This window comes from Mizuhopecten yessoensis, unplaced genomic scaffold, assembly GCF_002113885.1.
Source record: "Mizuhopecten yessoensis strain PY_sf001 unplaced genomic scaffold, ASM211388v2 scaffold8765, whole genome shotgun sequence".
Lineage (NCBI taxonomy): Eukaryota > Metazoa > Mollusca > Bivalvia > Pectinida > Pectinidae > Mizuhopecten > Mizuhopecten yessoensis.
Genome location: NW_018407710.1, coordinates 189,444 through 216,473, shown reverse-complemented (window position 1 = coordinate 216,473; position 27,030 = coordinate 189,444). Strand labels below are relative to the sequence as shown.

The following is a 27,030-nucleotide window of genomic DNA, read 5'->3' as shown; positions in this document are numbered from 1 at the left end:
TTCAATCTCGAAATAGAAAAGAATTTTGTCGGGCTCTCTCTAGTTGGTGATATTCAATTCAACTAGGCTTCACAACATTGGTTTTATGTTTGTTTTAAAACACAATTTTCATCAACAGGAACTGGATTAGTTTGAGCTATGCTAGAATTGGAAGGTTTATTCTGAAAATAGTGTGCCACATGTAAACTTACACGAGTTCTTGAATCCGCCCCTAAAGATAATATTTTGCTAAAAAGCTGCTAAACAAATGTTCATGTTGGTATTTTAAACTATTCAATAAATGTCATAGCATCACCACCTTTACTACAAAAATGATAAAATTTAAAAATTCAGAAATTTTATCGAAAAACTAATATCATATATGATACACATGCATTTGTACCCTATTTAACATCGTCAGTTTTCGGTCCAGGTTACTAAGGTAAAACGCATGTAAAGTACAGTTACACGCTGTTGAAATTTAGATGGTGGAGTTGCGAGTGTACTTACATAAGATTTTTATTTCACTCAGATACACATACAGGTGTATAACAAGAGGTCATGTATATATATCATAGTTTGAGTGCATTCTATACCATAGCACAGTACATAATAACATATATACGTCTAGTTACATACACATATTTCAGTGTTCAACGTATATAAAATGTCACTAGCAAACAGAAGACAAAACTTAAAGAATAGAGACACTATACTACTTTTGTTAAATTTTGAACAAATAAGCTTACACTTTTTAACAATTTCATATTAAAAATTGCGAACATTCCTTTCATTTTATGTTGGTTTGGACTTGTATGAAAATAGGCGGGATATGCTTTTCCCTAAATTGACTAACGTATCGTTTTTATTTTATTTTAGATATCTGCGTGACAACGGACTGTACAGAGTCAGGTAATAGCCTTATTTAAATCATTACATACCAAACTAACAGATAAGACCAAACGTGCACTATTGAGCAATCTTAATTTGGGAACAACAAGTTTTTATTTCTAAATGTGAAAATCAAATAATTGCGCATTTTTTAGTAACTTATCTCCACATATACGTATTATTTAGTAATATGTAAATAAAACACGCGTACATTACTTAAATATTTGAACACAAATACATTATACAATAAACACGTGTATTAATTTAGATATATCTACATGCACATTCTTTTTAGTAATACACTTGTGTATTATTAAGTTATCTCTACAATTTCTTTTTATTTTAAGAAGTTTACGATCTTAACAATTCTTTTAGGAATTTTAACAAAGTTGTAGTCTTACGTTATTCTGTACAAGAAAACGAGTAATATTAGCAATTAGGGGTCTAGAGAAACAAAAGAAGAGCTTGCATTTTCTTTTCTGTTCTTTTTGTTCGACTTTGAATACTTCAGATCTCATATTGAATCTCAATATTGAATATGTTGAATTGCGTTTTATGTGTACAGATAATTGTTAAAAAATAACAATTAACTATCGGAATTGAACAATATTTTACTATCTAGCTGCAATGCTTCTCAACAATCTGGATACAACGGTTAAGCCATGTGAGAACTTTTTCGATTTCGCCTGTGGGACGTGGCGAAAGAAGAACATTATCCCGGAGGATCGTTCAAGTCAAGATGTATTCGGGTTATTACGGGATGACGTACAAGTTGTCCTAAAAAGTAAGTAGATATTGTAACGGTATATGATATAATCAGATATCATGACGTAAGATACACAGGGACCTGGGAATTTGTTATACTTTAATTTTGACCTACACTGAGGTGTTCAGGGTGATATTACACATTTCAGGGGTTTACAGCAACTTTCGGTTATAATGCCACACCGTGTGATCATAAATATCCTCGTAGGGATTGGATTTTAATCGAAACTTATTGTTAACCGTTGTTAATCTGAACACCTCAATTGAGGTTCATCTAGAGCTGTAATAAATGTCCAGGTCCCTAAGGTCAGACATCGTTATAAACAAGGTACATTTGTATATGATAAAATCCTATTTTTTAACACGGAGGTATTTAGGTACTGTAGCATGGTTAATTAGGTGGTAGCTTTGCCATACGGTTTATGTTGTCATTGGTATTGTTGTTTTAATAGGGTTAGGGTTAATAAACCAACGTCGGTTCCCAAAATGGTTTATTAGAAAACATAATCGTCAATTAAAACTCGGCAAAGTCATACGTATTTAGAAAGAAAATAGTTTGAAAATAACACATAGCTATCACGTTACAGTTCCAACAACAATACAACTCTCACAAACCAATCTGGTAGATTGATGCCTTTGATGTAAAAAAAAAGGTTTTGTGTTATATTGATTGATCGACTGGATCTATAGTGAAATTTCTAAACGCAGAAAAAACATTCTTGGATTTAAAAATATATAACATTTCTACTTTGTCTTCAGACCTGCTGGAGGCTCCTAAAACAGATAAGGATATAGAGGTGGAGACAAAAATAAAGGATATGTATTCCTCCTGCATGAATCAAGGTAAGTGATGAGAGGTATCAGATCTAGATGTCAAATGGATTCGAGTAACTCACGCGTAGTATAAGATCTAGATGACAGCGTTAATCACGTGGTGTATACTATCTAGGTACGGCATTGCTTCACATCGTTATTAGTTATGAAGTATGATCTGACGATAGAGGCAGATATGTAATACATGCAGAATAACTAAGTAATAATAAGTCACTGGGTGTGTAATATATAGGGATACTTACGTGTTATGCAGCGTATAGGATTTGGAGGCAGCGATCAATAGGATGTCTGTCACTTTAACTCATCTATGTACTAGTAACATTTTATTTGTATTTCTTTCTAAGATCACACATAATATACGGAGACATCAAACTTTAAATTAAACTGCTGTTAACAGTTCATGAACAGGATTAGCATGGTCGTCTTCTTCTTTATATTAGTTATTAATTTTATATTGAAATGACATATATAACATACACCATTTTAGCGTTTGAAATCTCAAATCTATTTGCCCGATAGTATGGTAGGATGTTATTTTGGATCATTTGACGTTTAGACATATCATGAGGGTGACTATTGACATTTTAATTTTCAGAATATTATATAACTCGTCATCTATCACACAAGGCATACTGTAAATAGTTATGAATATCATTTTCTAATTAGAAAAGCATGTCTTGTTCATGATGACAAACATAAAATATGTGGAGACATGCCTGATATACGTAATTAATCATGTTAGAAGTGACAGATGTGGAAGGCCAGGTATATCGCCAACAGATTGATCATACAAATACGTTTAAACATCAAGTCATATTTCAACAATATCTATGTATACAATTAGATCATATATTTGACGTGAGTTATGTTAATTCCAGTGACCTGTAAATTAATTTAAAAGTTTAACAAATACTATTTTACTGTTTTGTTAAGACACGCGCGTATCGAATGTAATTAAAAGTGTGAGGGTGGTATTACACTGAAGCACATGTACACGTGTGTCTGGTGCAGTATGTTTAAGGTTTGTTCTCCTTACTAACATTAACACAATGCGCCACGTGTCTGTGCTGGTGTGGTAAATAAGAGTCTTTAAACATGTATGATTATATTTCACATTTGATTATCATTAAAATATCTTACCTTGTAACGTACGAGACTTGGTGAAGAAGATCCATATCTATTTCTCAACAATTATCACTAATGATACATGTGATGAATTACCTTATTTAAAAATAAACTGTTTTCATACATCCGTAGTTAGCGATCAAATAAAAAAGAGGAAATCTCGCATTACGCCCATAGTAACATTGGCTCATTCCGGAGAGCTTCCACGATAACTTAGTTAGCCAAATAAAAAGCGGGGCTTATGTAATCTATGTCGGAACCCGATTTTCTCTATATTTACGTCATTATTTAGATATTGGAAAACTTCATTTTGCTTTCATTTTACAATTCATTGAGTGCAACAAACAGTTCAGCAAAACATTTTTCAGAACGTGACAATTAACAGAAATAGTTTCTTATAAAGAAAACTTGTAATGAAAACGTAATCTGGAATATTTTCATTGTGTTTATAAAAACGTTGAATGAGGCTTAAATCATATTTCTCACTATTTTTTATAGATCTTATTGAACAACGAAACATTTCGGTAGCGTTTCCGATGTTGAACGAACTTGGCGGTTGGCCGGTACTGGGTTCGAAACCTGGCGGTAACTGGAATGAGAGTGAATACGACCTAACCCAGTTAATGGTTAAACTCATTAAGTATAACAACAAGCCACTGATAGAGATGTACGTGTATACGGACGTGAAGAACTCCACCGTCAGGGTCATTTATGTAAGTACACTCGCAACTCCACCATCAGAGTCATTTATTTAAGTACACTCGGAACTCCACCGTCAGGATCATTTATGTAAGTTCACTCGGAACTCCACCATCAGGATTATTCATGTAAGTCCACTTTGAACTTCACCGTCAGGAGTATTTATGTAAGTACACTCGGAACTCCACCGTCAGGATCATTTATGAAATACACTCGGAACTTCATTGGCAAGGCCATCCGTGAAATTGTCATCGACAGGATCGTTTATGTAAAAATATACCGAATTTCACTGTCATGGCGACTTCTGAAAATACATTTGAAATTTCGAAGTATATATGCAGTAAAGTACAATACAGTACAGTCATTGAAAACTCCGACAAACCTTTTCTTCATGAATTGTTCCAGTCTTTTTAAATACTAGCTAATGTAACCAGCTGTGGTACATATCAAATAAAAGACATGTATTTTCGTTCCTAGAAACCATAAACATACGATAAAAATTCAATCGACATGTGTCCAATGGTTACCTGTTGTATCGGATATCGTTACGATATCATTACAGGTGGACCAGCCCGGGTTTGGAATGCCAGGACAAAAGTACTACCAGAAAGGGCGCGATGACGTCATGGTGAAGGCTTACGAGGAACTAGCTAAATCAGTCATGATGGCGTTTGGTGCTACCGAACAGACAGCAACCGATGATACAAAAGCAATGGTCGATTTTGAATTTGATATTGCAAATGTAAGTTAGAATTTTGATAATCACTTTTTATGTAGCTTGTGTGTACACATTAAATCGTCTTTTTGTTAATATATACACCAGTTAATTAGACTTATAGTCTATAAATAGTGAAATAGAGGCAACGTAACAGTAACAATTGACTATTGAGTTGAATTGATTGATTATCAAATGTGACAGAAGACAAAGGGTTTACCAAAAATAGATTAACAGAAATATTTTTAACACGATAAGTCGACGAATCGTTTTGGTTGCCGCTTTGTCCGTAACATTTGGACTTCCCAAAATTTATCTCATTCCACAATAAATCCATTTTCTTCGGTGCCAATTGCAAAATTAAATATAACCCCGATTGTGACGAGTTCGTAGAGACCAACAATCACATTGCGCGTGGTCACTTTGGTTCGTTTTTTATCAATGATTAACATTCAAGGTCAAAGGTGATGAACGAATTATCTTGAAGGCAGTTACAGTGTGTTATCACACTGCTTCTTTATATTGTAAAAATTTGTTACAGTTATGAAACAAGCTGTTCTAATATTGTACTTCGTTGTTATGTATGTTTCCAGAACATTGCCAAAGTCTCACTGTCAGCTATCTTTAACAATGATATCAGAGTTTCGTCCTTATTACTGATAATTCAAATTAAATCTACCTCTTTCTTGATTGTTCTGGCGCCTGCGTTAGATTGTTATGTAAATTATTCACTGCAGATAAAAAAAATAATAAAAGATTAAATGACGAGCAATTTTACTACATGAATTAGGCATTTCATTTAATCAATTATAGCAATTGATTCCGGAATAACTTATTTTCATTCAGCAATATTTAATGTTGCCAAACTTACTTTGGTACCTGTGTAATGTTTTTGAATAGATCGAACTATTTTTTCAGTACTACAATATATTAAATTCAGTTATTTGTAACACTGTTTTGTTTGTATTCCATATCATATTATCCTCATCCAATGGATTATTTTTAAATGCGCTGATTTATGTTTTGTTTATTAAGCGTATTTAATACCGATGTGTTTGTTCCGAGTAAATAACATCGACATATCAACGGCTCTGTTTATTCCAGATATCCATGGCAGCCGAGGATAGACGGGACAGCAATGTTCTATATAACAGAATGCCGTTATCTCAACTTTCAGAAAATTTTACGGAACCTGCAGATGTGAGTACAGGATACTTGCTGTACTATCTGTCTATAACAAATATTTTGCTTCTGATTTGCATAATGCTGAACGATGTACGCTATCTTTCACATTGTACCTCAATTTACATATCAATTGAGGATTTATGCTACACACATTCTACTCATTGTTTCTTTAAGAGGGTTCTTTAGAGTTTTTAAGGCATATAATACCGGTAGATTGATATAGAGCACGGACTATATACAAACCTTAACACTGTATACATTCCTACTGCTATTTGTGTTAGAGTAAACGTGACATGCTACCTTATTCGTTACATTGTATTTGTTAATAGTTCCTTAGAGTTGTAGTGTTTGTATCTTTATTAATTAGCAAGTTGTTCAACTGTATTCCATAGGTGAAGTTTAAATGGGATGATTACATAACCGGGATCATGATGATGGAGGGAGTCAACATCACAGTGAACGACAGTGAACCAATTATAGTTCGGGCAGTGCCTTTCTTCGAAAAGCTCTTTGGCATCCTACAGAAACACGGAAAGAGGTAAACCATGTCTTTGATATTTTAATAGAACGACGAAATGAAGAAAGAAACAATATATCCAAAACAACGGCTTAAAATGTATACAAAGTGTCAATATACTACAAATGTCCTGATTAATTGATTGTTTTCAGGGCTGTGGCCAACTACGCCCTGTGGAGAATAATGAAGAATAGAATATACAACCTTGACGAATCATACCAGGACCTGATAACTAAATATAACAAGGTACGTTTATCTACATCTGATAATATAATGATAATTATCAGAGACCGACCACTGAGCCTTTCTGCCTTATTTGGCTTCTTCAGGCGGAAGTCCAAGAAGACAGAAAGGCCTAGCGATCGGTCTTGGATCATTCTTATTTGATTCAATACTTTCCTTCGCAATTACTTGTTTATTTTTCCATTCGTATTAAAATATAATGAGTGATCATCAACATTACTATAATTTTCATCCTAATTTCTATAGAATTAGTAATTTGAAGGATCTTCATTGGAAAATGTGTTTTGGAACTAAATGTTCTAATATAATTTGATATGAGTATTAAAAGCTTGCTTTTGCTTTCATCCTCAATAGCTGTCAATGTCAATGTTCATATAGTTGGTTACACTGGGAATTAAAATATAAATGAGTAACTGAAAATTTCAGGTATTATATGGAACTGCTGTTCCACGTGCAAGGTGGCGTACTTGTTCCTCCTACATCAACTCCAACCTTGGCTTGGCCCTGGGGAGACTTTTTGTGAAAGAAGCATTTGACGAAGAGTCCAAGAAAGATGTAAGGAATGCGTAAGCATCTCAATCATTAGGGACAAGTGTGTTTGTTTTATCTAGATGTGTCGTCATGTAAAGACATGTTCATCATTAGGGACGAGTTAATCCGTTTTGTCATAAGAGACGAATATGATTTTACTTTTAGTGACGAGTAAGTTTTTTCACTAAAGACGAATACATCTGTATCATTCTGGGGCGAGTGTTTCTGCCATATTATTGGGTATGTCTGCTTGGGTTGCGATATCGATAACGATCGACCAGCAGGTACAATGAAAGTACAAAAAGACTAAATAGTTATATCAGTGATTTTTATAGAAAAAGAAGACCCTTTGATATCGTTAACTACCAGCACAAAATATATTCTTTGTAATTTTTTATTACTGAATATAGAACATAAATTGTTGTTCCTGTGAAAAAGTATTGAACACTGTTTATTGAGATTGTTAGGCTTTAGAGTAATTCAGCTAATAAATAAATCTTGTCTGTCATTCATTTGTGTCATACTGTATCTATTGACCAATTATAATGGTGTTATTACATGTGTGTGGGGGGGAGCTACGTTTATATTTTATTGATGTTTTAATTCAAGGCAACGTGAAAATATTATTGAAACATCGAATTTAAATATTCTAAACTAACGCGCATTTTAAGTACAGTTGTATGAACGTAAACTCACATGCAATACATAGATTATTAAATGTATCAAACCGATAATCATATTGTTCTAGCTTGGAAATGACACTACACGCCAATGTTCTATCGATGTTACATAAGTGTATGTATGTGTTGAACTACGTTATTCTTTGCAGACGGAAGAACTGATAAGGCGACTCAAGATAGCCTTCAACGAGCTTGTAGGAGGAAACGACTGGATGGACGATGCCACCAGGAATTTGGCAAAAGAAAAGGTTGTTGTTATTTACACCACTATTACATATGTATCAGCTGTTGATTTGCATAGCTTCAGCGTCCTTCTCTCTAAATCAAACTTGGAAACAACAATATTTAACTTTGTATTTGTTTCCAGCATTTTCGATAAATGTATGATCGTTTAATTTAGCGTCACAGTTTCTGTTGATTTGCGTCGACTTTTTAGCATTTTCTGTTGATTCAATTTAGTTTGGCATGGGATATTCACAGGTTAGTAGGAATATCATTAATTTTAAAAAAAATCTTATCTTAAATGACCTAAATACTTTACGTAAAATATAGTCAATATATCTAGACTATTAATATGATATGGTTTGCACCCATTCTCACCTTCTCCTATATACTTTTATTGCATCGTTTATACGTTACATACAAGTATATTATCAACACAGCGTCAATAGACACCCTCTGATTCACAGGCAAATGCCATCAAACAGAAAATTGGCTACCAGGAGATACTACTAAATGAGAAAGAACTCAACAAACTCTACATCAATGTAAGTATAAACGTCGATTTGTGTACCAGATATCTGACAACAGATAAATATATACAGTGATGTATAAGCTGAATGGTATATATATGAACAATTAACATTCCTTCGACATTTTGTGCATATATTTAATAATTGCCTTCAACAAGTACATTATTCCATTAAATAAAATAACTCAATGGACGTGACGTGGCTAATATTTGTGTACAGGCAGTCCGAGACTTGGTAGTAAATATTGGTATTACCAACCCTTGTTCCAATAATTCCTTAAATACTTTGTACTAAAAGCACTAAAAAGGGTATACATATAGGAGAAGAGAAAAAATATTTGTTGCAAAGTAGTAAAAACAATAGTGGTTTGATCGTGAGGCAAATGGTTGATTTAAAATAAGGAACAATATGTCATACCGAGATGACAGCATCCGTGCTTGAACTAGCATAGCTGACTAAATGCATTTGGTTTTCAGCAGCATAACTGTTACACCAACAATGATATAAGACATAAATGAAAGCATACACATTTGCGGGTATAATCACAATTCAATTTTACTGCCACATCGTGAACAACTCATATACCTTTAGCTATTGAAATGTCAATACAGTAAAATGTTAAAGATATTACACATCTTTTACACGTATTCGGTTATCATTTGCCTTTCAAATTAACAAATATGTCCGTTGCTGAAGATAGATAATTAACAGTAACATATATCAGACAGATACTAACAATACATTGTTTATTATTGTCCACCAGTACACAATTCAGCCTGAAAAGTACTTTGAGAACGTTTTGGGAATTATCAACAGAATATCCATCGACACTGTCAGACAGTTACGCACGGTAGTCGACAAAACTTGGTGAGTATAACCTGTGTTTTTATGAGTAACGGCATCAATTGAAAGACGTTCTAAAAGAAGACTGTTACATATTTGAACGATGTCAATTACTTAATATACAACATTTAATATACAAAATTTGGTATAGCGCCCTATCTAGCTAGCATAAGCCACTCTAAAGCGCTTTACAGTAAATAGATATATAATTCAATCAGTATATGCATCAATCAATAAAATTTTGAGGAATTCGCAGGAGCTGCTTTATCAGGCGCTAGCTACTAGTTCTATGCCACCTTGTTAACATCTCCCTATATGTGTATGCATGAGTGTGTGCTGGAGATATATTGTGTTCTGTTTGTAGTGGGACCGTGCTGTCAACGGTATCATTTATAGTGCCACATCCACCCCAGACCATTTTATACTCCACCTGGGTTGTTAGAGTTGTTGGGGCATGAGAAAAACACTTTCTCTGAATATTCCATGCGTTCGACGACTTCGGGGATCGAACCCCGGCCCCCTGCATGGAAGGCCGGAGTGTTAACCATCCGTTATATAATATAACAATAGTATATGTTATATAATATTACAAGTTAAGATCTAATGAAATATCTATTTTCCAATTTACTGAATTATTTGTATGCATACAAAACATAAATTATATGCCTAAAGAATTATTTAAATGTGGTGACGCTTCCATAGATTTAAATACCACATATATCAATGTCAAATATAGATCTTAAGGATCCCTGTCTCACTGCAATCCGGGTTTGGCATTAAAAGTGACCTCATATTAAATTCGTTTTGGAAATTACTGTAGCACAGTTTAGACAGGACTGAGTAGCTCCTGGGTTAAAGTAACAGCATAAAAACAATTTAATGTCCTGTGTTTTATTCCTTGTTAAGCACCTCCCATATTTGTACACTCAAAACACTGTTGTTGATCATATTTTGTTATTTAACTCTATTGTTTATAAAAGTCCCGTTAGGTTTGTTTTTTGTTCAGAATGAACTGAGCAAAGCTTACGTCATGCCATGTTCCAGTGTTTGGCAGTGGTACGAGGATCCTTAACCGATACGGAGCATGGCGTTACATTAGCAATCAGATCATTGAGAAATGATTTCTTGTCTTGTGTCATTGTTATATTGTGGCTCTCTTGGACAGGTGGACAACAGCCCCTGCTACAGTAAACGCGTATTACAACTCAGTCTTAAACAGAATTAGTAAGTATATATCTCTTGTAATTAACCACTGCTTTCGGAGGTTTTAATCTATTGAAATACGTCACCAGTAAATGCAATATTTTGAAAAGAACCTGATTCCGTATATTTTCAATCATTGTAATTTTGCCCGAAAGTGTGACAACTAAAACAAACAATGTCTTGTCTACAATAAATATAAGCGATAATAATATACAAACAATACAGCATATTGTTTAATTCGCATCAACAATAATGTGATAACATGTTGGTACGACTAAGACTTCCTCGCTTCAGCAGCTGAAGCATGTAAGTCACTTCGACCAGCCGTGTTACCACAATCAGTAGTCTATAATATAGTTTGAAGTTAGTTTAGGTCACCACGACCAGCTGTAGTCTCAAGTAAGACAAGGTCATGCATGTTTATATAAAAATATTCCAATCTCGAAACCACTTTGCATGTCAAATATTTGATATAATCACATATTGAGACTTATTATTTAACAAAACATTTCAAAACAACCACGTAGACAATATTGAATTCAAGTAAAGCAGCAAAAAATGTTTCAATTATGTTTTATGGGGATATGTACATGTTTTGATTATAGAAATCTCATAAATACCAATGTTATCGGAGGCGAAGGTGATTATTACGACGTTGAGACAGGCTACACGTCGTTACTGGCTACAAGTCGGCACCAACTACAAGTCGTTAACGCACTGTCTTTCTCTCTTTATCAGTGTTTCCAGCTGGTATCCTGCAACCGCCATTTTACGGGAAATCTCAGCCAAAGTATGTGAGCTATTTCTGATAACATTTCTATTAGATATAGCACATGTTTGCTCTCTACATATTTATACTTTTGTTTTTCTTGTTTTGAATTTAACATTAAAGTATATAAAAATAGTTTTTTAAACCAACACTCATTAGATGGCGTGGAAGTCTGTATACTGTTTTATGATCTATAGCATATTTTCTGAAATACAACTTGTAATCCGTTTGGTTTTTCAACTGACATTTGTTTGGAATATATTTAAAAATTAACTACATCAATAAATAATACAACATATAAAAGAAAAAAAATGTTTCATTATATCTGTTTCTTAAGCTACTACTTGTTTTGTAATTAATGTCATAGTATTCGACTTAGTCAAATTATAGTAAATTATCGTCCAATCACGTTGTCCAGCATTAATAAGAATTTATGTTGTATGATTATATTTCTAATTATCATACTGACATGGTCTGCAGTTGGTTGCATACATATTCACAGTGAACAATTGACGTCAAAATACTCAAAAAGTTTATTCACTAAGCCGATGCGATTCTGTTTACGATTGCAACGCAAATCGACACAATAGTGACATTGTTGTAGTCGTGGAAGTTTAAGTACTATTCCCGTTTAGTAGGTTAATCGAGTGGACAGGCTATGTTCATAGAACACAGTATAACACGTTTGTTGATAGCTCCACTATAATACGGCCATCACAATCACAAGTATTTATCAATTTTATCTCATTCTAATTGACTGGAGTTAGCAGGAAATCAGGTAATACGGGGGCGTATCAACCATGCATAAACTGTTACTGTATGACGATGTCAGGTCAAAGATAAAGCGACCAATGACGTGAGAGCTAATCATTTACCGCGATACTAGACGAGGTGAAAGTCTGCTTATCGTAATAACAAATTAACACATTTTTGTCCTATCTGCGATATTATCAAAATTACTGATATTGCTAACTAATGTAAATGCGTATTTATAGGATACAACATTCTGCTTGAATTAAGGAAGAAAATATACAACAAACATATTACATGTATCCTTAATCTGTTTTTCCAACTTAATTTAATTGACTTGCGTGTTCTATATCGTACTTTCAGTTTCAGACAGCATGTAGCCTTATGTGTTAGATTTAACCAATCATTAGCACCGGGAGTACCTGATAACACATAAGCAAGTGCATTACCAGTGTTTTCGTATTTAATGAACAAAAATCGTCCTGCGCATGTTCTATGTAATGAGTGTTGTATTGATATCAAACACATTACAGAGAGCCATACTAAAGAATCGTCTATATCTTATTGACATTTTTTACATCGAAAGGGTTATTTTTATTTGGTTTATCGGATTAATTTCGTGCGTTTGTCGTCTACACTATAAACAAGAAAGGTAAACAAATCTCATGAAATCAGATGATCACATGATGGCCATAACGTCGCTCAACATCATTACATTAAGATACTAATCGTGTTTTCTAAGTATATGATTTAAGGGGACAGTGTATTTAAGTTATTATGTAAACGTTACAAATTGTAGTATTGATTTGATATACAGAATGACGCCAAGTTACGATAAAAGACGAGATAATGATGGTCTTACAAATGCGTTAATGAGTGCCTCACACACGCGAGCTTGTTTTTGTCTTACAGACAGAGAAAACTGTGTCTTATCGACAATTGATCATGATTGTCTTAAAAAAACATTATACACATTAATCAATGTCTTATTAGTGTTTTTTTTGTCTTACAGATATGTTAATTATTGTCGTAAAGTTCAATTTTATCATTGTCCGACAGTCAAGTTAACTTCTTATCTTCTCTCAACATACATTTTTGTTTTCATACGCCTTACTTAATAAAACCTCGGTTTTTGGACTTGTTTGAACAAACGGGGAAGGTTATGGATTGTGTCCAACCAAAGTCCTAAAAATATTACGAACTGCTCTTTACTTCACGTTCTGCTTTGATTGTGGGGTTGAAAGGACTGCTAAGCCGGTACTTTGTATGATATAAACGGAGTTCCATGCTCTCATGTCAAGTAATAACATTTTAGTGAACTGCCGATTTTAAATGGCCCTGTAATTTATTTAATCATCCCCGAACACAATTTACATTTTTACCTTAGCTGCTGTGAAGACTTAACATCTTTTACAAGGTTCTGAGCGTGAAACTAGTTTTGTATGGACTTTGTTATCAAAATGTGGTCACACTTATTTTTAAATACCATATATTAGACGAAGGTTAATTAGCCTTTCTGTAAACGTGTATGTTTTTCCTGAATGCAATTTATAATATAGAAGTAACTAATGTGTTTGTTTACAGGTCGATGAATTACGGCGGAATAGGCGTGGTCATTGGACATGAAATCACACACGGATTTGATGATAGAGGTATTATAATGCATACAAACATTTTAGTTTATAATTGAAAGGTAAAAAACAATGCAATATTCCTTCAGCTGTGTAGAAGCTATAGTGCTGTACAAGTGTATATATATGTGCTTTTAATTTGTGTCTCTTGAGTACTTTTATGTGGTAATAATCTGTAAGTTTAAAGGATCTGAGTACATTCAAGTTTTCTATACATTTTCAAATGATAGTTTGATAAGTGTTAAACAGCGATCCTTGGCTTATTCGTCCTCCTTCATGTTTACCTATGAGTACTGTATCGTTGGAAATGTTTTATGAATAAAAGCATGTATATCCAGTGAGCAAATATTTGTAATTTTAGTGTTTGATGTAATCTAAGATAGATCTTATATTCGGAGCTGATCAACCCAGCGGATTTTATCTCGATTATCGCAGAACTCTTTTGTGACCTTCCCATGAACAAATGCATTTAATACCGGTTCTCGTTTCTTGTGCATGATCTACAAATTTACAAAAACTAATCCCGACGTGTTTTTTTTATAAACAGGCCGTCAGTACGACAAGGACGGTAACTTGGAACAATGGTGGTCAGACGACGCTATCACAAGGTTTAAGGCCAAAGCTCAATGTATCATTAATCAGTACGGTAACTTCTCGCTTCCAGAGGCGGACGGAATGAACGTAAGTTATCAGCGATTGACATTGGACAGTTAGATTATTCAATAAAGAGCCGCCTTTACTTGGCTTGATTAGGGATCAACGTTTTTACCGTCAGAAATATAAATGGGCTTTATTTTCACGTGATATAAAAGACTGAAGAACAATTAACGTGAAATCAAAACTGGTTTAGAGTGATATTTTGTTACGTTAAATATGTTACATTGGTATACGAATGGTGCATGATGTAAATATCAATATTGTCGAACTATTAAATAAACTAACACCTAATTAGTATGACTTGTTACAAATCAGCACCATTATATGGTTCTTGCTTAAACTCTCTGAAATTTCAATTAAAATAATAATAAAGACACAAAAAAAGTAAACAAAAAACAAAACAAAAAAAACAACAAGAAAACAGAAAAAAGCCAGAAACAGTAATCGTCATGATTGCAGGAGACCTGACTTGTTTAAGAAGCTTATAAAGGCACGTGCTGTGTCGCTCTACGTTAAGGAATTACAGGGTTTAAGAAATAGCTTAGCTATCTATGCTCCCATCCGACAAGTCTGGATATTAGAATTAATGAATTACACAATTTGTGTTTTACAGAAAGTTATTTTTGTTCCTAAAACTGGTGACGGATTTAATCAAATTCGATTGCAACCAAAAATTGCATAAGTATTTCAGAAAGTGTTAAGATGGGAGTAATCGTGTATACACGTATCCGTTACTTCAGTTAAGATCAATCATTTCTTTTTCAGCTAAATGGCATCAACACACAAGGGGAGAACATTGCAGATAATGGTGGCCTGAAACAGAGCTACAGAGTAAGTAAAATTCTAAAAAACACTTTGATTCAGATAGATTGTATTAGTATAGCGATTAATTAAATAGGGTTTTGAAACCGAGTAAGTAAAGAGAGAAATTATGAAGAACACCTCTTTTTAGATAAACCTCGTATCAGAATAATGATCAATTCAACGGAGTTTGGAAGAAATGATGTATTGACCAAGAAACTTATTGTAATTGCAATATAATTAACAACTCAAATGTTAAATTAATTACTTCTTCGTGGTTTAATTATTGAATAGTATTTTACCACTACTGGTATATGATGTCGATTGGTTATACATCGGCTATGTGTCATCGCAATAGTTAATTGTATGATAAACATTACCATACCTTATGCTGTATATCAGTTAACTAACTACTACAATAATGTAATAGAGCAAAACAACATCGTACATGTAACGTTGACGAAATTAGTTAATGCTGTTCTTTGATTGCATATATAGCATGCACACTATGTGGCCTTTGATTCAATACAGAGGTTATATACCACGAGTGTTTGGTTATGACTTCATATATTCTTCATGAGGCCCCCTTTGTAGGATACGTATGTATAGCTCATTGAATGATACTACATACTAGTTCCAGGAGACTAATATAGGCACTGCCTGTTGTCTAATCCTTTGTAAATACAATAAAATGTGTTGAAACCAAAATGATACTACCACGGTTGCCACTGAAAAAATAGTCCATTGCTTTAAACAATATGCGAATATGAAGACATATCGAATGGGGGAGAACTGTATAAGGGAAATATATTGTAATGATGAGAATTGTATAATGAATCAATATTGTAATGATGAGAATTGTATAATGAATCTATATTGTAATGATGAGAATTGTATAATGAATAATCTATATTGTAATGATGAGAATTGTATAATGAATCTATATTGTAATGATGAGAATTGTATAATGAATCTATATCGCAATGAAGAGAATTGTATAATGAATCTTTATTGTAATGATGAGAATTGTATAATGAATCTATGTTGTAATGATGAGAATTGTATAATGAATCTTTATTGTAATGATGATAATTGTATAATGAATCTTTATTGTAATGATGAGAATTGTATAATGAATCTATATTGTAATGATGAGAACTGTATAATGAATCTATATCGTAATGAAGATAATAGTATAATGAATCTATATTGTAATGATGAGAATTGTATAATGAATCTATATTGTAATGATGTGAATTGTATAATGAATCTATATCGCAATGAAGAGAATAGTATAATGAATTTATATTGTAATGATGAGAATTGTATAATGAATCTATATTGTAATGATGTGAATTGTATAATGAAAACATATCGAATGGGGGATAACTGTATAAGGAAAATATATTGTAACATAATTTTATAATGAAATATGTTGTAATGCGGTAGAAGTGTTATGTGTTAGAATACAATTATTATTAGAACAGAATTAAATTAATGTGTTCTGTTTAACAAAAAAAGGCCTACCGTGACTGGATCAAGCAGAGAGGGCGGGAAGAAGCACAACTGCCCGGTGTCAGTTACAACCATAATCAGCTGTTCTTCATCAACTTCGCACAGATCAGTAAATCAGCATCACAGTAATAGCTTCGTCAACGTGGCACAGGTCAGTAAATCAGCATCACAGGGTCAGTATATCAACATCACTGTAGTAGATTCATCAACTTTCATCACAATAGTAGCTTAGCATCACAGTATTAGCTTTGTCGACATTGCACAGGTCAGTAAATCAGCATTACTGTAGTAGCTTCATCAACTTCGCACAGGTCAGTATATCAACATCACTGTAGTAGATTCATCAACTTCGCACAGGTCAGTAAATCACCATCACAGTACATGTAGTAGCTTCATCAACTTCGCACAGGTCAGTAAATCAGCCTCTCAGTATTAGCTTCATCAACTTTACACAGGTCAGTAAGCTTCACAGAAGTAGATTCATCAATTTCGCACAGGTCAGTAAATCCCCATCACAGTAGTAGCTTCATCAACGTCGCACAGGTCAGTAAATCATCATCACAATAGTAGCTTCATCAACTTTTCACAGGTCAGTAAATCAGCATCACACTAGTAGCTTCATCAACTTTTCACAGGTCTGTAAATCAGCATCACAGTAGTAGATTCATCAACGTCGCACAGGTCAGTAAATCAGCATCGCAATAGTAGCTTCATCAACGTCGCACAGGTCAGTAAATCATCATCACAATAGTAGCTTCATCAACTTCGCACAGGTCAGTAAATCAGCATCACAGTATTAGCTTCATCAACTTTTCACAGGTCTGTAAATCAGCATCACAGTAGTAGCTTCATCAACGTCGCACAGGTCAGTAAATCAGCATCACAGTAGTAGCTTCATCAACTTCGCACAGGTCAGTAAATCAGCATCACAGTAGTAGCTTCATCAACTTCGCACAGGTCAGTAAATCAGCATCACAGTAGTAGCTTCATCAACTTCGCACAGGTCAGTAAATCAGCATCACAGTAGTAGCTTCATCAACTTCGCACAGGTCAGTAAATCAGCATCACAGTAGTAGCTTCATCAACTTCGCACAGGTCAGTAAATCAGCATCACAGTAGTAGCTTCATCAACTTCGCACAGGTCAGTAAATCAGCATCACAGTAGTAGCTTCATCAACTTCGCACAGGTCAGTAAATCAGCATCACAGTAGTAGCTTCATCAACTTCGCACAGGTCAGTAAATCAGCATCACAGTAGTAGCTTCATCAACTTCGCACAGGTCAGTAAATCAGCATCACAGTAGTAGCTTCATCAACTTCGCACAGGTCAGTAAATCAGCATCACAGTAGTAGCTTCATCAACTTCGCACAGGTCAGTAAATCAGCATCACAGTAGTAGCTTCATCAACTTCGCACAGGTCAGTAAATCAGCATCACAGTAGTAGCTTCATCAACTTCGCACAGGTCAGTAAATCAGCATCACAGTAGTAGCTTCATCAACTTCGCACAGGTCAGTAAATCAGCATCACAGTAGTAGCTTCATCAACTTCGCACAGGTCAGTAAATCAGCATCACAGTAGTAGCTTCATCAACTTCGCACAGGTCAGTAAATCAGCATCACAGTAGTAGCTTCATCAACTTCGCACAGGTCAGTAAATCAGCATCACAGTAGTAGCTTCATCAACTTCGCACAGGTCAGTAAATCAGCATCACAGTAGTAGCTTCATCAACTTCGCACAGGTCAGTAAATCAGCATCACAGTAGTAGCTTCATCAACTTCGCACAGGTCAGTAAATCAGCATCACAGTAGTAGCTTCATCAACTTCGCACAGGTCAGTAAATCAGCATCACAGTAGTAGCTTCATCAACTTCGCACAGGTCAGTAAATCAGCATCACAGTAGTAGCTTCATCAACTTCGCACAGGTCAGTAAATCAGCATCACAGTAGTAGCTTCATCAACTTCGCACAGGTCAGTAAATCAGCATCACAGTAGTAGCTTCATCAACTTCGCACAGGTCAGTAAATCAGCATCACAGTAGTAGCTTCATCAACTTCGCACAGGTCAGTAAATCAGCATCACAGTAGTAGCTTCATCAACTTCGCACAGGTCAGTAAATCAGCATCACAGTAGTAGCTTCATCAACTTCGCACAGGTCAGTAAATCAGCATCACAGTAGTAGCTTCATCAACTTCGCACAGGTCAGTAAATCAGCATCACAGTAGTAGCTTCATCAACTTCGCACAGGTCAGTAAATCAGCATCACAGTAGTAGCTTCATCAACTTCGCACAGGTCAGTAAATCAGCATCACAGTAGTAGCTTCATCAACTTCGCACAGGTCAGTAAATCAGCATCACAGTAGTAGCTTCATCAACTTCGCACAGGTCAGTAAATCAGCATCACAGTAGTAGCTTCATCAACTTCGCACAGGTCAGTAAATCAGCATCACAGTAGTAGCTTCATCAACTTCGCACAGGTCAGTAAATCAGCATCACAGTAGTAGCTTCATCAACTTCGCACAGGTCAGTAAATCAGCATCACAGTAGTAGCTTCATCAACTTCGCACAGGTCAGTAAATCACCATCACAGTATTAGCTTTATCGACATCGCACAGGTCAGTAAATCAGCATCACAGTAGTAGCTTCATCAACGTCGCACAGGTCAGTAAATCAGCATCACAATAGTAGCTCCATCAACGTCGCACAGGTCAGTAAATCAGCATCACAGTAATAGCTTCGTCAACGTGGCACAGGTCAGTAAATCAGCATCACAGTAGTAGCTTCATCAACTTCGCACAGGTCAGTAAATCAGCATCACAGTAGTTGTTCACATATCAGACACTCTTATATATGAACATCAATATATCATGCGCTACGAAAGGTTCCAGGGAATTTTCATAAAGGCTATATTAAACAAGAGGCCCAATGGGCCTGCATCTCTCACCTGGTATAAAACTCACACTTGTAACCTTAAAAGTGATCTAAAATAAAGCTACAGGCAAAATATCAGTATTTATGATTAAAATTCGTTCAAAAGACCCTGTTAATTTTTTTTTAAAAACATTTCACCCCTGTGATTGAAAGTCGAACAATGTTATTATGTTGAACACATTGTATAGCCTTTCATCTCAGGATGCAACTTGCAAAGTATAAACATCCTGGGACCCATGGTTATTCATAAGAGGTTGTTTAAAGATTTTAAACAAATTTGACCCCTGTGACTTTGAATATAAGTCAAAGTCATTCACTTTAACAAACATTATATATGAACATCAATATATCATGCGCTACGAAAGGTTCCAGAGAATTTCCATAAAGGCTATATTTAATAATCGATATTCACCGGATAACCAGTCTACATGAGTTTTTTAAGGAATAGTCACGTGTATGGGATCCGGCCAATGTGATTGCGAGAAATTTGCAAGCATATACTAATGTAAAATAGTCAATTTACTGAAACAACACTGTTTTTCATCAACATAAATGTCACAAAAACAAAGTTAAATATAGTTTTGCAATGGCTTTTGTAAATATCAACATAGTGCTAGTTTGGCTATTAACGATATGAACTACATGAAGGATTATTATGAGATTGTGTTATGTATTATATTGTTAATGACACTGACTTTTATGTCGTTGTTTAAAGTAACAATTTGAAAAGTGCTTACGAGTTTGTTAAATACCTTGATAAGTGTTTCACAATTGCCCAGGGCATGTATTCATATGTATGAAGTGCAGAAGTATTTTCAAAACAAATTTGTCATGTTTTCTCTACTTAACTCTGTCATCATTCCGTGTATAGTGTTAACTTATTTAGCCCTTCTCGTTGTCGTTTTGAGTAACAATTAGTTGATCACACGAAAAGGTTACACGAATTCGAATCGTTGATTCCTATAATTCATTCATCTTTTGTATCAATAAGAACTGTACGATGCATAAAATTTAACTTGTTTTATTACATTATTAAGCTTCTACATATTATTTGAATTTAAATGTATTCCTTCATTGCTGGTGTAAATAAAAATTGTATAATGTATAAACCTTGTGCCTACTAGCTACAGGGAGACAACTCGTATTCATTTAATAGGATTTAATAGGATACATGATGGACGCAGGCAATTACTTGCCACTTTGTCAATATATGATATTACATCATAGTTTTTATTGATGATTTCAAAACTATTAAAACGTGACTAAATTGTTTTATTGCTCATATTTCAGGAAAAATTAGTGCATCATATTCATGTCATAAAGAATCATTATTTTGGTTAAAATTCATTTATGTTGATTATATGAAACCGTTAGAATACAACTGCACTTAATATAACTGTGACCATGTGCTTTTAAATGTGTTTGTAGATCTGGTGTGCTAGCATGCGCAGAGAAAACGCCATCAATCGAATCCTCACAGGAGTACACAGTCCCGGGCGATTTAGGTACGTCTGCTCTGACATGAAGCTTCCGGTCAAATAAATCTAATGATTGGCCTTTATTGATTTAATTTTAATGATCGAAATTATTTTGCGTGTATTCGACACTTACAGTCACACCTCTGTGTGTAACCACTCTCATTTAAGGTTTAATGTGAAATGTATTACCCTTAAAGTGTACATATGTAAGCATAGAATGTATGACACAAATGAGTTGTTAAATATTATATAGTTTGTACTAGTTGGTATTTGTTTGACACTACTTAATGTTAGTAATTATCTTTGTATTTTTCGCATTACAAATCAAATACGAAATAGATTAAAAAAAACATGTCTTATAATGGTCGCTTAATCAGGATAAATATATATACGTAATCAGATGTCAAATGTTACCTAAAGTAATGTCGAACCTGCTGCTGAGATGCTTTAAGTACCTCAAAAATATCAGTACGTATCAGGTTAAAATCATATAGTTTTTGAGATAACCATACAACCATGTTCTATATGACTTTTCATTAAAACAATTCAGATTGGTTGTCGTTTCATTTCCTTTATAAGTTTCTGTTGTTGCTCCATTCTCACTTTACATGCTCGTTTACTTACACACATAATAGTCAAATTTCTTTTACACTTTCAGGGTCATTGGAACATTACAAAATTCTCCCGAGTTTGCTGAAGCCTTTAGCTGCCCTAAAGGCAGTTACATGAACCCTAATAAGAAGTGTGGAGTCTGGTAAATATTGTATCTTGATTGATTAAAGTATTCATGTTAAAAATTTACTGATGATTGATGATGACAATATATATGTGCCATTTAGATCCAACAATGATTTTAGTACTGAAATATCAATTTAGATATCAACATCGCAATTTTTAGTTAAAACATTATCAAATATTTGCAATTTGCCAAAATGTGCGTGTCGTTTAGATAGAAAAAATGTTTTCAAGATTAACAATTAGCAGGAATATTAAATATATCCAGTATTTACGCGGTAAATGTTTTGAGACCACATCAACAACGAACTTATTAGTGATTTTAAAAATACTAACCAGAAAGGAGTACAGTGATTGGAGTCTTTATTTGATTTTTTCTTTCTATGTCAAATTATGTTATTCAATCATTTTCATTATGCATAATGTCATTACATCTGCTATGTGAATGTGTCCATTATTCACTTACACAGTTATATTACATTGCTATTGTAATGGGAATATTAACACAATTTATAACACATATTGATACTACATTGTAATTTTCATTATGTCCATGATACATTGTATACAATGAATTAAAAGTTTGTTATCTTTGATATCCCTTGTACACAATTATGTTAGTATCATGTGAGTCATCCTCGAACTCCAAGAGTACCGCTCTAGATACACTTTAATATGCTCCTATGTTTTACACCTGTAAAATGCATGAGAAAACAAATACTACATACGCGACACCAGTCTGATACGTGCAATGAAGATCAACGGAACCGCTCGGCAGCGTGACGGTAAAATTGACAAGATTTTAAGTTTGATACAGCTCCGGTGTAATCTTCCATGGCCAGGCATAAGCTTATGGATTGGTCAGGTTTTTCTTTACCTGAAACCGTTAACTGTGGGCGTTCGATTTTGTTATGACAAACTCCAGGAGTGCTGCGAAGGTGTGTTTTATTTCAAGAGAAACCATTGTATTTCCTGGATGAATGTGAATATTTTCATGCTGCATTGTACATGATATTATTATATTGTAATATGAATATATTCAGGATACATTTTGCAAATGATATTTCATTAAATGTAAACATGACCACTTCATTGTTTTCGAAATGAATTATACATTTACTTATATACATGTATGCGTGTTATCTTCAATTCTTCTGTTAGTTAATTCATATCAATATCAGACCTTTTTTGTTTTCAAATTTTAAACGAATGACAAAATGTTTATTTTTGTAGAATTTTATTTGAAACACAATGGTATACCTCAAGTGACTTTTATGAATTTTGCATTCATTTAATTATTCTTTCATTGCATATTTGATACGAATATATATTTCATACTCATGTTGTTTCTAGAATGTCAAAGTCCCGTTATAGTATGATGCCGGTAATTATTGTTATGTATAGTAAACACATAATTAATTGAATAAAGCTTTGCCAATAGGCAATCGACCTTCGAGAAGGAATATATAATTGTTCCCCTCATTCTGTGTTTGTTTTTTTCAATTTAGTAATATCAATAATTCTGATACTTCGAATTTGTAAGAATCAACAATTTCAAGTTAGAAACTTTTAGAATCTGCCAGAAACAACATGTATATTGAAAAAAACACCATAGTACACAATAAGTAAGAAAAAAACATAATAACCCCTTTCGAAACAGTTTGACAATAAATACAAACAACAACGTCACAATACCTTACCGTCTCCTATATTGTAGAATTGTACAGTTTCATGGGTATCATCGTTGTCTTTATAATATTTCAGAGAATATATCACGTGGTTCTGTTCAAACAAGTTATCAACTGTCTGGTGCTGTTATTCGGAATTGCGAGTTTATTGAATATATGCATGTGATAAACTTTATCATCATTTATGACTCTGAATGACATTCCATTACCTTACTTATGTACATAGGGTCCATATTATAAATAATACACCGACTTCCTATAAATATGTACGATTTATCTACAGTATGTAAGATACGAGCATGCTGTATTGTGTTACATGTGCTTCAAATGTTATAATGTCAATATCCAGTATAACTTAAAACATGTAACTGATCATTAGCACTCTAACGCTAGCTTTAGTATTAAAACATGTTTATTGAAATGCTGTTCAAATGTTGTTTTTAATTTAACAGTTTAAGACTCGATAAGTATCACATTATAATACTGCATATCAATGGCGACATGACTATGATGTCCAATAAAAGAAATAAAGAACGTGTCTGCAGCTACAAATCATTTCCTTGTAAACAAAACCCAACAATTATGTATATAATTGGTGTACCAATTTTTATCTTCGTTTTGCTTTTTGCATCAACAGATTTAATTTCAAACATGTGCTTCCTTCCTTCGTATATTGATTCGTTATTAGTTGCACGTGCAATCACCTGTGTGTGTTAAGTTCAACCTACTATATCGTTGATAAAGATCTTATTTTAATACTTTTTAACATATGTACATATTCAGCTGTCTAATCATTTTATTTTACCAGCATCCATTATTTTCTGGAAAACTATTTTTTATAGTTTAACTACCAATATGACAGACAATACTCGGTAATGGACTTTAACAAAAATACATCAAAAGTTACTGTTCGGCAATATCGTTATTTACAAACCCTTGGGTGACGATAAAAAGCTTTGAGACAACAATGTATTGTAATATATATCTTTGTTATTTTTGAAGATCACTTGCACAACATTCACCGAAGGACGCTAATATTGAGAGATTTAAGTCCAACATACTGCATGTTTAAGGGTAAAAGTACAACTATGCAAAACGAAGGAGCTTCAGCTGTGTATCAACAATGTGAACATATGTATCATATTATATGTAAAAATGTATGATGTAAACAAGAATAAATTTATGTAATGAATTTGTATATTTCACTCGCAGACGTGTGTTGTTTCTTTGTTATTGACTTACACTTATCTTAACTGCTTGAATTGTTAGAAGTATGATAAACACGATCTCACGATTTCTTTTACCACATCCACCGTTTTTATTCGTCCGAACCTGACATCAAACACATTACAGAGTCTTCTACTTCGGCCGCTTTCCTTGTAGGGACAAGTACATGTTAAAATACAAGGCAAGTCACGAGCTTCCTCCAAATATCAGCTTTCGTCGATATATATCGAATGCCGGAGGACAAATTTTCAAGGTTTCGGCAAATGCTGCCGATAAAGACAATTTAAAACAAGTTCAAAGTTTTCATCACGATCTGATTGGGAAAGGTTTCCTGCGGTGTTATGATTATTGATATTTGTAATATGAAAAGGGAAATCCTTAAAAGAGCGTAGCTTTTGTTGATCTCTGATATTTACTGATACAACTTTCAGAATGAGATAAGATAAACTTTCTTTAAAGTCGGCTAGTCGAGGAATAACAATAAAACCAAAGCTCTAATGAGTTCGGCCTTTTTATTTTTTTATTTAAGTTTGTTCTAGGAAGTATGGCAGCACGTCCGTTGTTGGACATTATTTAACTATCCTGTCGGAGGATCGAATGACCGAATAACCCCGCCATGGGTCAAGTTCGGACAAGCATTAGTGTAAGTTCGGCCATCATTGGAATCAGCTTAATTATGACGTCAGAAAGCATGCAGAATTCAGAATTCCTGTTCCATCCTGAAACACCGGATTGGATTTCAAATTTTGTAACTGTCACTGAGATTTGACAGGTATTGATGCCAAATAAAATTAAACAGTTTCTGTCTGTAACTAGTTATAAATCGGCATGCGTTGTGAAAAAGGGGCGTTGCTGAAAAGGGGCGTTGAACTGGGGTTCGTTGTCTGGACATTTATTGTTGATTTCGATATAAATGAACTATCCATTGTTTCTTTTATGGGTGGTGATGCATACATAAATTATGTAAAGACTATAACCAGACTTTCAAAATTGTAATTATTTCGTTCATATTCTCAACAAATGGAAATCAAAAGCTGATGAAATTTTAGACGATGAAAAATAACCAACAGCCATAAGTCCCAAGATTTTCCGGTTATTTTCTCGAAGCTAGAAGGCGACCTTAATCCTATGTACAATTGAACCCTGCCACAATAGTATCAAGTTTGAGCTCGGCTTTGTCATCGTGTCTTGTCTGTGTTGTACATCTTTCGTTTTAGGAATTTATACTTTGCTGTAATCCGATGTAACAAAGTACCGATGATATTGCTTTAAAGATATGACAAGGTTAATCAAATACACGCACTTAGTTTACTGTGTATATGCAATACGCAGGTTCTGCATTATTTCCCATTTCAGAAGTGATATCGTAGTTATCCTTGTAGCAACTAGAGGTTAAATGACCGTTATAATAGATGGCATTCAACTTAGATATGTGACTTTGGTGTAAAGGTGAGGTGTAATAATACGAAGTGTGTACTGAGCATTTGCCGTTTTAGACATACGTAAAAATTGGAACGATGTGAGCCCTTCCGTCTCTGAACTCTAATTCAGATTTTGACGAACTGTTTTGTTAAACAATCGAAAACAATTCAACATTCAGATTGCAAAGTATTATTCAAACGATATGATGAAACAAAAGACGACATTAATAGGCTCTTTCAAATATGTGTCGTCTATGTTTCGATCTTCTTTTTAATTATCTCCAATATTCGGAACTAAAGTAAAGTAATTAAATAAATAAATACTGTTTATTCGGGTTGTTTTGCACATTGTGATATCAGTAATCCGCTCTTAGAGGTTAACGCTTGCATGACATAAGAATAAATGTATTAAGCTTTTCAGCCAGATTATTTAATATAAGAATCGACGTTTACTCAGTTATGCATAC

At 34.0% G+C, this 27,030-nt stretch overlaps 1 protein-coding gene across 1 annotated transcript in view; it reads left to right on the top strand.

Moving 5' to 3' along the window:
• Positions 1–25,126, top strand: part of LOC110456504 (neprilysin-like) — a 55,709-nt gene extending 30,583 nt beyond the window's left edge. Inside the window, exons 3-22 of the mRNA XM_021507291.1 lie at positions 859–891; positions 1,493–1,654; positions 2,395–2,478; positions 4,093–4,307; positions 4,856–5,035; positions 6,113–6,208; positions 6,586–6,731; positions 6,863–6,956; positions 7,380–7,508; positions 8,314–8,412; positions 8,854–8,931; positions 9,680–9,783; positions 10,925–10,983; positions 11,701–11,752; positions 14,066–14,133; positions 14,660–14,793; positions 15,535–15,600; positions 17,092–17,190; positions 21,443–21,519; positions 22,151–25,126. Of these exons, the coding sequence (XP_021362966.1) occupies positions 859–891; positions 1,493–1,654; positions 2,395–2,478; positions 4,093–4,307; positions 4,856–5,035; positions 6,113–6,208; positions 6,586–6,731; positions 6,863–6,956; positions 7,380–7,508; positions 8,314–8,412; positions 8,854–8,931; positions 9,680–9,783; positions 10,925–10,983; positions 11,701–11,752; positions 14,066–14,133; positions 14,660–14,793; positions 15,535–15,600; positions 17,092–17,190; positions 21,443–21,519; positions 22,151–22,250 (2,075 nt within the window). The 3' untranslated portion in view covers positions 22,251–25,126. The remainder of the gene's footprint in view (positions 1–858; positions 892–1,492; positions 1,655–2,394; positions 2,479–4,092; positions 4,308–4,855; positions 5,036–6,112; positions 6,209–6,585; positions 6,732–6,862; positions 6,957–7,379; positions 7,509–8,313; positions 8,413–8,853; positions 8,932–9,679; positions 9,784–10,924; positions 10,984–11,700; positions 11,753–14,065; positions 14,134–14,659; positions 14,794–15,534; positions 15,601–17,091; positions 17,191–21,442; positions 21,520–22,150) is intronic.
• Positions 25,127–27,030: the final 1,904 nt, after the last annotated feature.